Here is a 14,026-nt window from a genome sequence, read left to right as displayed (position 1 = left end):
CCAGCATTCTTCACACCAAAACCTCAGGTGCAAACTTTACGAGGGTGGTGCTACAGCTACTTCCCACAGTCAATATAAGTTATCTTTGGTCGTTGCTGTCACAACAATGCAGTGAATGAGTTAAATACATATCAAATAATCAACATCAAAGATATAAAGAAATGAAAGATACTATATATGTCTAGTAATCTAGCTTTCTAAGTTTTAGTTTTCTTTGAGAAACATTTATTGTCCTAATCTGACCATAGCAATTCTTCTTCAGCTTCAGACAGCTTCAAACAATCCACTGTCAGATGATCCCAAAAGAAAGCTGACCCTCCAAAAGGTGGCTTGATAGCTTACTGGAGAAATCAACATTCCTGATTTTTTCTGTGACCTCAGAGACCAAAGTGTCTAGTACTAGCAAAAATCAATGACTATGAAAATATTCCTAGAGGCCAGCAAGATCCAAAAGCTTAGATAATGCTTATGGAAAAATTTATGTTCAACTCATGTAAGCTCAAATTTGTGTGACATGGATAAATGAGTGATGACTCTGATGTAATTGTATGTATGCTGGCTGATGGTTCAGGATTGTGGTATGATTAAATAACCATTAATATCAAATACAGACTGCAACCTTTCCTTACATCTTGACATGTCTCAATGACAGATGCTTCTAACTTTCATTAATTTCCTATTACTTTTGCCAGTTTCCTTATATTCTATTCCAGGACTAGCCTCACAGAAAACTTCTGTCCATGACAGAAACCTTTTATACAAATAATATATATGGGGCCTTGATGTGGAAAGGGAGCTGTGGTTTCGGTGCATTATTACATAACAGCTAGAGACTGAGCAGTGAACGAATGGGGCCTTTCGTGTCTTTTCCTAGCGCTACCTCACACACATGAGGGGGGAGGGGGTTTTTAATCCGTGTGTGGCGAGGTGGCGATGGGAACAAATAAAGGCAGACAGTATGAATTATGTACATGTGTATATATGTATATGTCTGTGTGTGTATATATATGTGTACATTGAGATGTATAGGTATGTATATTTGCGTATGTGGACGTGTATGTATATACATGTGTATGTGGGCGGGTTGGGCCATTCTTTCGTCTGTTTCCTTGCGCTACCTCGCTAATGCGGGAGACAGCGACAAAGCAAAATAAATAAATAAATAAAATATATGTCATACAAAGTTATCTTTAGTACTCACCTCTCTGGTGCAATGTAACATGTTCTCCTTCGAGATGTGTCAAAGAAGTAAGTAAAGTCTGCTGGGTCATCCTCAGGAAGCAAAGTGGGTTTGATTGTTGCAAAATCTGCTAGCAATAACCAATTCCATGATGACACCATGACATTCTCTAGTTTAATGTCTCCATGACAAACCTGACAATACAACGGTTTGTATTGAAAAATACAGAGGGCATTTCTCTACATTTATGTCCCCTACTTATTCATCTCTAAATGGCTGCTAGTCAGCCATTCTGAAATAATGAATAAAGTTTATTCAACAAGCCTCATGCCTGTGAGCAAAATACAAAAGAAATGTTCATAATCAGTTTTATTTGGCTGCTGTTTATGAGTAGACTGACAGAAAGGCTAATGGTTGGATGGATGTACAGTAAGACACACAGACAGAGGATGAACAGATGAAGAGTAAAATGACAGGCTGAACAGATGAGTGAAGGCCATTCCTACAGTCTTCTACTGGATCAGTAAGAGAAAAAACATATTACACAAATTCTAAATTCTTTATTCAAATAAACACTACTTTACCTATGTAACACATTCAAGTTTTTAAAAGAGACTCTCTATTGCCATGGCTACCCCCTTGAGGGAGTTCCAGGTAAGAACAGGATTCAGATATATAGACTGATATATAGACAGAAAGAGATCGAAGATGTGGAGAGTAAACAGCTCTCCAAGAGATGTAGGGATAGAGCAACCAGATGACATAACATGAAATTTAGTAAGAAACTTATTAAAAAGGTTGTAAAGAAACACTTTTAAAGTATAACAATGGTGGAGTACTGGAACAAAATGACTGAGCACCTGGTCAATGCAGAGAGCATACATAAACTCAAAAAGTTGTATGATTTTAGAGAATGTTTAAGAGATGAGGCCCCATGAGTATAAAACTCCCTCCCCATATGGTACAAATAGTAAACAACATTGCTATAGTTGATGAATTTTTGCCTACTATATCAGTCCATCTGATGAAATATAAAGAAGGGTTCAGATGTAACTGTACATAAAAAATTCTACTGCAAATGTTAAAAACCATTCCTGGATTTAGCAAAACAAAAATATGAAGCATGAAAGCTTCTTTCCTTCCCTATGGTAACAGAAAAATTTCTAATCCCATTTAGTGATCAACAGTATGAGGAGTTTGACCTAAATGAGACAGTATCATGGCTTCATTCTCAAATTAAAGGGGTGGATCAGGAACAAACAGCCCCTGCAACATCACTCAAGCACATCCTCAACAGATGCCCAGTCTGTCAAAGCAAAACATGGATTCCACACTATAGAAATGAAAGTGTTTCTTACTTTTTCACTTTACTGAGGTTATTAACCAGGTGTGACTAATCTCTCCATTCATACCAACTCCATCCAAACAATGCTTCCATTGCATCTGATCCTTGATGATTCATCAAGAATCTTCATCTGAAATATCCCTAGCCCCAATCAACACCTAAATATATCCATCTCTTCTGCAGTCTACTACTTCTCCTAGTGACTTCTGCTTTGCTGTTATATATCTCCTTGAACCTTAAACAGCAGCGAACATAACATGATGTTTTCTAATGTGACAGCAGCAATGAACATATAATGTTTCACACTCTTGTTTAAATTGTCAGCTGATTTATGGTCTTTTCTTCCACCAAGTATGCAAGGAAAAATCATGGTAGATCCATGTTTAGTGACTTCTCAGGTCTAGCAGTGACCCCAAGCAAAATACAAAGATTGTTGGATGTCTTAAAAGATCAGGAGGAACACTTATAATCATATGTATCTGCTGGCAAGAAAGTAAAAAAGAATAAGGTAAGAAAAAATAAGTGACACAGTGACTTCAGCAGGAGTAATGAGAAAACTACCAAACTGCCCAGCATGGGACCCCACTACATGTCTCACCATCCCTTGTACTTGTCCTTTTCGTGGTCAAGTGGAACACATTTCATACCAACTGCACCTAATTTTCATTGATGTAATTCCAGAGTGATGGAGGACTTTGGTATAATAGATGAAAATAGAGTTTTAGAATAATTTCAAGCTTATTTTGACTGTAGATTATCTAATTTTCACTTATCATTACCCTCAAAACAATGTCTATGAATTAATCCTGGTGTTGTCCAGAACCTTTCTAAACACTCCTGCAGCCCAAAGCTGTACTATTTCCAGTCAAAAGAAATGTATACTCCTTTGAAGTGAGTAGTTCTTTGACAAGACTGTACTCCTAATAATACAGCTTGTCAAATGTGCTTTTCACTCATAATGTTACCTTAAGCAGGTGGAGTCCGGTAGCATTGATTGTAAAGTTTTATCCATGATAGTAATTCATTCTGGATGCATTGTGCAGAAAGTTTAAAAATATTCATTCTATTCACCAGCAATGTTGTGAATATGTAAGAAATAAGAGCAACATGTAAAATACACAGGACCTCCCAAACATGCCAACCACACCCCATCCACCTATTCATTTCTAATCTAAGTAGTATAACATTTTTACAGTTCTACTCTAGGTAGTGTTATATTTCTACATATGTTCATCTTATTCACTACCAAGGTGTTACTGGACTCTGTCTGCTTGTGGTTACACTACAAGTGAAAAGGCTTCTTTGACAAGGCTGTATCATTGTCAGTTGACAAAACAGAAAACAGTCTCATCAAAGAACTTCTTGCTTCACAGAAATCCATCTGTGTTCCTGGTATATCACAGTCTTGAACTGCAGGAACAACCTGAAAAAGGAGTCCTGAAGTAGCATCAAAATCCTTACAGAAAGGGGTCCTGGGATAATCATGAATAAACAAATTCACTAATAATGCTGTGCCTTAGCAAGAAACAAGAGTAAAGTGTAACACAATGTTTACAACAATCAAAAAAATATTTATGTGTCTTCCCTAGCATTTCACAGTGCCTGACATGTAAGCCACATCCCTTCTTCCACTCACTCAGCTCTCCACCAGGGAAAAAAAAAAAAAAAAGTTATGTTTCAGTTTGTATATACATGTGTTTGTGTGTGGTATACAAGGGTTAACATACTATCAATGGACAGAACTAGGGCACATGAAGTGGCTAGGATAAACCATGGAAAGACATTTGAGGCATGATTGTGGGTAGAGGGCTTTAGTTTTGGCGTGTTCCATATGAGTGCTAGAAAATGGATGTGAGAATACGCAGCCTTTCTCAGTCTGTTCCTGGTGCTACCTCACTAACATAGTAAAACAGCAAACAAGTACGAAAAAAAAAATATATATATATATATATATATATATATATATATATATATATATATATATATATATATATACCCCGGTATACCACATCACTCCAATTCACTCTATTCCTTGCCCTCCTTTCACCCTCCTGCATGTTCAGGCCCCGATCACACAAAATCTTTTTCACTCCATCTTTCCACCTCCAATTTGGTCTCCCTCTTCTCCTCGTTCCCTCCACCTCCGACACATATATCCTCTTGGTCAATCTTTCCTCACTCATTCTCTCCATGTGCCCAAACCACTTCAAAACACCCTCTTCTGCTCTCTCAACCACGCTCTTTTTATTTCCACACATCTCTCTTACCCTTACGTTACTCACTCGATCAAACCACCTCACACCACACATTGTCCTCAAACATCTCATTTCCAGCACCTCCATCCTCCTGCGCACAACTCTATCCATAGCCCACGCCTCGCAACCATACAACATTGTTGGAACCACTTATTCCTTCAAACATACCCATTTTTGCTTTCCGAGATACTGTTCTCGACTTCCACACATTCTTCAAGGCCCCCAGAATTTTCGCCCCCTCCCCCACCCTATGATCCACTTCCGCTTCCATGGTTCCATCCGCTGCCAGATCCACTCCCAGATATCTAAAACACTTCACTTCCTCCAGTTTTTCTCCATTCAAACTCACCTCCCAATTGACTTGACCCTCAACCCTACTGTACCTAATAACCTTGCTCTTATTCACATTTACTCTTAACTTTCTTCTTCCACACACTTTACCAAACTCAGTCACCAGCTTCTGCAGTTTCTCACATGAATCAGCCACCAGCGCTGTATCATCAGCGAACAACAACTGACTCACTTCCCAAGCTCTCTCATCCCCAACAGACTTCATACTTGCCCCTCTTTCCAAAACTCTTGCATTTACCTCCCTAACAACCCCATCCATAAACAAATTAAACAACCATGGAGACATCACACACCCCTGCCGCAAACCTACATTCACTGAGAACCAATCACTTTCCTCTCTTCCTACCCGTACACATGCCTTACATCCTCGATAAAAACTTTTCACTGCTTCTAACAACTTGCCTCCCACACCATATATTCTTAATACCTTCCACAGAGCATCTCTATCAACTCTATCATATGCCTTCTCCAGATCCATAAATGCTACATACAAATCCATTTGCTTTTCTAAGTATTTCTCACATACATTCTTCAAAGCAAACACCTGATCCACACATCCTCTACCACTTCTGAAACCACACTGCTCTTCCCCAATCTGATGCTCTGTACATGCCTTCACCCTCTCAATCAATACCCTCCAATATAATTTACCAGGAATACTCAACAAACTTATACCTCTGTAATTTGAGCACTCACTCTTATCCCCTTTGCCTTTGTACAATGGCACTATGCACGCATTCGCCAATCCTCAGGCACCTCACCATGATTCATACATACATTAAATAACCTTACCAACCAGTCAACAATACAGTCACCCCCTTTTTTAATAAATTCCACTGCAATACCATCCAAACCTGCTGCCTTGCCGGCTTTCATCTTCCGCAAAGCTTTCACTACCTCTTCTCTGTTTACCAAATCATTTTCCCTAACCCTCTCACTTTGCACACCACCTCGACCAAAACACCCCATATCTGCCACTCTATCATCAAACACATTCAACAAACCTTCAAAATACTCACTCCATCTCCTTCTCACATCACCACTACTTGTTATCACCTCCCCATTTGCGCCCTTCACTGAAGTTCCCATTTGCTCCCTTGTCTTACGCACTTTATTTACCTCCTTCCAGAACATCTTTTTATTCTCCCTAAAATTTACTGATAGTCTCTCACCCCAACTCTCATTTGCCCTTTTTTTCACCTCTTGCACCTTTCTCTTGACCTCCTGTCTCTTTCTTTTATACATCTCCCACTCATTGCATTTTTTCCCTGCAAAAATCGTCCAAATGCCTCTCTCTTCTCTTTCACTAATACTCTTACTTCTTCATCCCACCACTCACTACGCTTTCTAATCAACCCACCTCCCACTCTTCTCATGCCACAAGCATCTTTTGCGCAATCCATCACTGATTCCCTAAATACATCCCATTCCTCCCCCACTCCCCTTACTTCCATTGTTCTCACCTTTTTCCATTCTGTACTCAGTCTCTCCTGGTACTTCCTCACACAGGTCTCCTTCCCAAGCTCACTTACTCTCACCACCCTCTTCACCCCAACATTCACTCTTCTTTTCTGAAAACCCATACAAATCTTCACCTTAGCCTCCACAAGATAATGATCAGACATCCCTCCAGTTGCACCTCTCAGCACATTAACATCCAAAAGTCTCTCTTTCGCACGCCTGTCAATTAACACGTAATCCAATAACGCTCTCTGGCCATCTCTCCTACTTACATAAGTATACTTATGTATATCTCGCTTTTTAAACCACGTATTCCCAATCATCAGTCCTTTTTCAGCACATAAATCTACAAGCTCTTCACCATTTCCATTTACAACACTGAACACCCCATGTATACCAATTATTCCCTCAACTGCCACATTACTCACCTTTGCATTCAAATCACCCATCACTATAACCCGGTCTCATGCATCAAAACCACTAACACACTCATTCAGCTGCTCCCAAAACACTTGCCTCTCATGATCTTTCTTCTCATGCCCAGGTGCATATGCACCAATAATCACCCCCTCTCTCCATCAACTTTCAGTTTTACCCATATTAATCGAGAATTTACTTTCTTACATTCTATCACATACTCCCACAACTCCTGTTTCAGGAGTACTGCTACTCCTTCCCTTGCTCTTTCCCTCTCACTAACCCCTGACTTTACTCCCAAGACATTCCCAAACCACTCTTCCCCTTTACCCTTGAGCTTCGTTTCACTCAGAGCCAAAACATCCAGGTTCCTTTCCTCAAACATACTACCTATCTCTCCTTTTTTCACATCTTGGTTACATCCACACACATTTAGGCACCCCACTCTGAGCCTTCGAGAGGATGAGCACTCCCCGCGTGACTCCTTCTTCTGTTTCCCATTTTAGAAAGTTAATACAAGGAGGGAGGATTTCTGGCCCCCCGCTCCCGTCCCCTCTAGTCGCTTTCTACGACACGCGAGGATACGTGGAAGTATTCTTTCACCCCTATCCCCAGGATAATATACATATTTTATAACATATACACATACACACACATACACATACATACGCACATATACACACACCACACACAAATAAATATAATATTATAATATGAATGTAAAACAATTAGAAAATAACTTCTAGCTTGAAATGAATGAACATATGAATGTCACATAATGTCAACCTCTGGTATGAAAAAGGAAATGTATAACTTATTTAACTAAACGTCAATAGAGTTCTATAATATATATATTTTTATTTATTTTTTTTATTATACTTTGTCGCTGTCTCCCGCGTTTGCGAGGTAGCGCAAGGAAACAGACGAAAGAAATGGCCAACCCCCCCCATACACATGTATATACATACGTCCACACACGCACATATACATACCTACACAGCTTTCCATGGCTTACCCCAGACGCTTCACATGCCTTGATTCAATCCACTGACAGCACGTCAACCCCGGTATACCACATCGCTCCAATTCACTCTATTCCTTGCCCTCCTTTCACCCTCCTGCATGTTCAGGCCCCGATCACACAAAATCTTTTTCACTCCATCTTTCCACCTCCAATTTGGTCTCCCTCTTCTCCTCGTTCCCTCCACCTCCGACACATATATCCTCTTGGTCAATCTTTCCTCACTCATTCTCTCCATGTGCCCAAACCACTTCAAAACACCCTCTTCTGCTCTCTCAACCACGCTCTTTTTATTTCCACACATCTCTCTTACCCTTACGTTACTCACTCGATCAAACCACCTCACACCACACATTGTCCTCAAACATCTCATTTCCAGCACCTCCATCCTCCTGCGCACAACTCTATCCATAGCCCACGCCTCGCAACCATACAACATTGTTGGAACCACTATTCCTTCAAACATACCCATTTTTGCTTTCCGAGATACTGTTCTCGACTTCCACACATTCTTCAAGGCCCCCAGAATTTTCGCCCCCTCCCCCACCCTATGATCCACTTCCGCTTCCATGGTTCCATCCGCTGCCAGATCCACTCCCAGATATCTAAAACACTTCACTTCCTCCAGTTTTTCTCCATTCAAACTCACCTCCCAATTGACTTGACCCTCAACCCTACTGTACCTAATAACCTTGCTCTTATTCACATTTACTCTTAACTTTCTTCTTCCACACACTTTACCAAACTCAGTCACCAGCTTCTGCAGTTTCTCACATGAATCAGCCACCAGCGCTGTATCATCAGCGAACAACAACTGACTCACTTCCCAAGCTCTCTCATCCCCAACAGACTTCATACTTGCCCCTCTTTCCAAAACTCTTGCATTTACCTCCCTAACAACCCCATCCATAAACAAATTAAACAACCATGGAGACATCACACACCCCTGCCGCAAACCTACATTCACTGAGAACCAATCACTTTCCTCTCTTCCTACCCGTACACATGCCTTACATCCTCGATAAAAACTTTTCACTGCTTCTAACAACTTGCCTCCCACACCATATATTCTTAATACCTTCCACAGAGCATCTCTATCAACTCTATCATATGCCTTCTCCAGATCCATAAATGCTACATACAAATCCATTTGCTTTTCTAAGTATTTCTCACATACATTCTTCAAAGCAAACACCTGATCCACACATCCTCTACCACTTCTGAAACCACACTGCTCTTCCCCAATCTGATGCTCTGTACATGCCTTCACCCTCTCAATCAATACCCTCCAATATAATTTACCAGGAATACTCAACAAACTTATACCTCTGTAATTTGAGCACTCACTCTTATCCCCTTTGCCTTTGTACAATGGCACTATGCACGCATTCTGCCAATCCTCAGGCACCTCACCATGATTCATACATACATTAAATAACCTTACCAACCAGTCAACAATACAGTCACCCCCTTTTTTAATAAATTCCACTGCAATACCATCCAAACCTGCTGCCTTGCCGGCTTTCATCTTCCGCAAAGCTTTCACTACCTCTTCTCTGTTTACCAAATCATTTTCCCTAACCCTCTCACTTTGCACACCACCTCGACCAAAACACCCTATATCTGCCACTCTATCATCAAACACATTCAACAAACCTTCAAAATACTCACTCCATCTCCTTCTCACATCACCACTACTTGTTATCACCTCCCCATTTGCGCCCTTCACTGAAGTTCCCATTTGCTCCCTTGTCTTACGCACTTTATTTACCTCCTTCCAGAACATCTTTTTATTCTCCCTAAAATTTACTGATAGTCTCTCACCCCAACTCTCATTTGCCCTTTTTTTCACCTCTTGCACCTTTCTCTTGACCTCCTGTCTCTTTCTTTTATACATCTCCCACTCACTTGCATTTTTTCCCTGCAAAAATCGTCCAAATGCCTCTCTCTTCTCTTTCACTAATACTCTTACTTCTTCATCCCACCACTCACTACGCTTTCTAATCAACCCACCTCCCACTCTTCTCATGCCACAAGCATCTTTTGCGCAATCCATCACTGATTCCCTAAATACATCCCATTCCTCCCCCACTCCCCTTACTTCCATTGTTCTCACCTTTTTCCATTCTGTACTCAGTCTCTCCTGGTACTTCCTCACACAGGTCTCCTTCCCAAGCTCACTTACTCTCACCACCCTCTTCACCCCAACATTCACTCTTCTTTTCTGAAAACCCATACAAATCTTCACCTTAGCCTCCACAAGATAATGATCAGACATCCCTCCAGTTGCACCTCTCAGCACATTAACATCCAAAAGTCTCTCTTTCGCACGCCTGTCAATTAACACGTAATCCAATAACGCTCTCTGGCCATCTCTCCTACTTACATAAGTATACTTATGTATATCTCGCTTTTTAAACCACGTATTCCCAATCATCAGTCCTTTTTCAGCACATAAATCTACAAGCTCTTCACCATTTCCATTTACAACACTGAACACCCCATGTATACCAATTATTCCCTCAACTGCCACATTACTCACCTTTGCATTCAAATCACCCATCACTATAACCCGGTCTCATGCATCAAAACCACTAACACACTCATTCAGCTGCTCCCAAAACACTTGCCTCTCATGATCTTTCTTCTCATGCCCAGGTGCATATGCACCAATAATCACCCACCTCTCTCCATCAACTTTCAGTTTTACCCATATTAATCGAGAATTTACTTTCTTACATTCTATCACATACTCCCACAACTCCTGTTTCAGGAGTATTGCTACTCCTTCCCTTGCTCTTGCCCTCTCACTAACCCCTGACTTTACTCCCAAGACATTCCCAAACCACTCTTCCCCTTTACCCTTGAGCTTCGTTTCACTCAGAGCCAAAACATCCAGGTTCCTTTCCTCAAACATACTACCTATCTCTCCTTTTTTCACATCTTGGTTACATCCACACACATTTAGGCACCCCACTCTGAGCCTTCGAGGAGGATGAGCACTCCCCGCGTGACTCCTTCTTCTGTTTCCCATTTTAGAAAGTTAATACAAGGAGGGGAGGATTTCTGGCCCCCCGCTCCCGTCCCCTCTAGTCGCTTTCTACGACACGCGAGGAATACGTGGGAAGTATTCTTTCACCCCTATCCCCAGGGATAATATACATATATATATACATATACACATACACACACATACACATACATACGCACATATACACACACACACACACATACATATATATATACATATGAAAAATGTAAGAAACAATTTAGAAAATTGAAACTTCTAGCTTGAAATGAATGAACAAATGAATGTCACATAATGGTTCAACCTCTGGCTATGGAAAAAGGAAATGTATAACTTATTTACACAAACGTCAATAGCAGTTCTCATCAATATATATATTTTTATTTATTTTTTTTATTATACTTTGTCGCTGTCTCCCGCGTTTGCGAGGTAGCGCAAGGAAACAGACGAAAGAAATGGCCGAACCCCCCCCATACACATGTATATACATACGTCCACACACGCACATATACATACCTACACAGCTTTCCATGGCTTACCCCAGACGCTTCACATGCCTTGATTCAATCCACTGACAGCACGTCAACCCCAGTATACCACATCGCTCCAATTCACTCTATTCCTTGCCCTCCTTTCACCCTCCTGCATGTTCAGGCCCCGATCACACAAAATCTTTTTCACTCCATCTTTCCACCTCCAATTTGGTCTCCCTCTTCTCCTTGTTCCCTCCACCTCCGACACATATATCCTCTTGGTCAATCTTTCCTCACTCATCCTCTCCATGTGCCCAAACCACTTCAAAACACCCTCTTCTGCTCTCTCAACCACGCTCTTTTTATTTCCACACATCTCTCTTACCCTTACGTTACTCACTCGATCAAACCACCTCACACCACACATTGTCCTCAAACATCTCATTTCCAGCACATCCATCCTCCTGCGCACAACTCTATCCATAGCCCACGCCTCGCAACCATACAACATTGTTGGAACCACTATTCCTTCATACATACCCATTTTTGCTTTCCGAGATAATGTTCTCGACTTCCACACATTCTTCAAGGCTCCCAGAATTTTCGCCCCCTCCCCCACCCTATGATCCACTTCCGCTTCCATGGTTCCATCCGCTGCCAGATCCACTCCCAGATATCTAAAACACTTCACTTCCTCCAGTTTCTCCATTCAAACTCACCTCCCAATTGACTTGACCCTCAACCCTACTGTACCTAATAACCTTGCTCTTATTCACATTTACTCTTAACTTTCTTCTTCCACACACTTTACCAAACTCAGTCACCAGCTTCTGCAGTTTCTCACATGAATCAGCCACCAGCGCTGTATCATCAGCGAACAACAACTGACTCACTTCCCAAGCTCTCTCATCCACAACAGACTTCATACTTGCCCCTCTTTCCAAAACTCTTGCATTCACCTCCCTAACAACCCCATCCATAAACAAATTAAACAACCATGGAGACATCACACACTCCTGCCGCAAACCTACATTCACTGAGAACCAATCACTTTCCTCTCTTCCTACACGTACACATGCCTTACATCCTCGATAAAAACTTTTCACTGCTTCTAACAACTTTCCTCCCACACCATATATTCTTAATACCTTCCACAGAGCATCTCTATCAACTCTATCATATGCCTTCTCCAGATCCATAAATGCTACATACAAATCCATTTGCTTTTCTAAGTATTTCTCACATACATTCTTCAAAGCAAACACCTGATCCACACATCCTCTACCACTTCTGAAACCACACTGCTCTTCCCCAATCTGATGCTCTGTACATGCCTTCACCCTCTCAATCAATACCCTCCCATATAATTTACCAGGAATATTCAACAAACTTATACCTCTGTAATTTGAGCACTCACTCTTATCCCCTTTGCCTTTGTACAATGGCACTATGCACGCATTCCGCCAATCCTCAGGCACCTCACCATGAGTCATACATACATTAAATAACCTTACCAACCAGTCAACAATACAGTCACCCCCTTTTTTAATAAATTCCACTGCAATACCATCCAAACCTGCTGCCTTGCCGGCTTTCATATATATATATATGTGTATATAAGTGGATGAGCTATTCTTGTCTGTTTCCTAGCCCTATCTCGCTGAAGCGGGAAACGGCGATTAAGTACATGTAAAAAAAAATACATCATGTATATATCTATTTTTTATTCTTTATCATTCTTTGTCGCTGTCTCCAGCGTTAGTGACGTAGCACAAGGAAACAGACGAAAAAAATGGCCTAACCCACCCACATACACATGTATATACATAAATGCCCACACACACACATATACACAACTATATATTTCAACATATACATACATATACATACACAGACATATACATATATACAGATGTACATATTCATACATGCTGCCTTCATCCATTCCCGGACCACCCTGCCACACGTGAAATGGCACCCCCCCTCCCCCCGTGTGCATGTGAGGTAATGCTAGGAAAAGAAAAGACAAAGGCCACATACGTTCACACTCAGTCTCTAGCTGTCATGTGTAATGCACCAAAACCACAACTCCCTTTCCACATCCATGCCCTGGTTCAATTCATTAACGGCATGTCATATAGAGCAAGTATCCATTTAACTGACCAACCCCTAAGGTAGGATAAACAGCTGGGATGACTGTTGACCAACTGCTGTAACCAGAATTCAAACCAATGTACCTGACCCTTGGTAGTACATGAATCTGTCAGGAGTAAAGAAAATAAGGAGGACAGGGAGACCAAGGATAAGAGGGAGGGATGGAGCAAAAGATGCTTTGAGTTACTGGGGCCTGAACTTGCTGAAGTGTTTGAGTCATGCATGGGACAAAATAATATGATGCTCAGGGATGGATGTGGTGTCAATGGGTCAGACTAAGGCATATGAAGTGGTGACAAGAAACCACTGAAAGGTCTGTGGGGTTTGGCTGTGAACAGGAG

General features: G+C 41.2%; 1 protein-coding gene across 2 annotated transcripts in view; it reads right to left on the bottom strand.

Annotated features, from left to right (window-relative positions):
* Positions 1 to 14,026, bottom strand: part of Vps15 (vacuolar protein sorting 15) — a 148,469-nt gene that overhangs the window by 111,164 nt on the left and 23,279 nt on the right. For both annotated transcript variants that reach the window (XM_071673214.1, XM_071673213.1), the window contains exon 5: positions 1,202 to 1,374. In XM_071673214.1, the coding sequence (XP_071529315.1) occupies positions 1,202 to 1,374 (173 nt within the window). The remainder of the gene's footprint in view (positions 1 to 1,201; positions 1,375 to 14,026) is intronic.

The sequence above is a fragment of the Panulirus ornatus genome, chromosome 18 (assembly GCF_036320965.1).
Source record: "Panulirus ornatus isolate Po-2019 chromosome 18, ASM3632096v1, whole genome shotgun sequence".
Classification (NCBI taxonomy): domain Eukaryota; kingdom Metazoa; phylum Arthropoda; class Malacostraca; order Decapoda; family Palinuridae; genus Panulirus; species Panulirus ornatus.
Note: the sequence above shows the minus strand (reverse complement) of the source record. Positions and strands in the feature narration are given on the sequence as shown.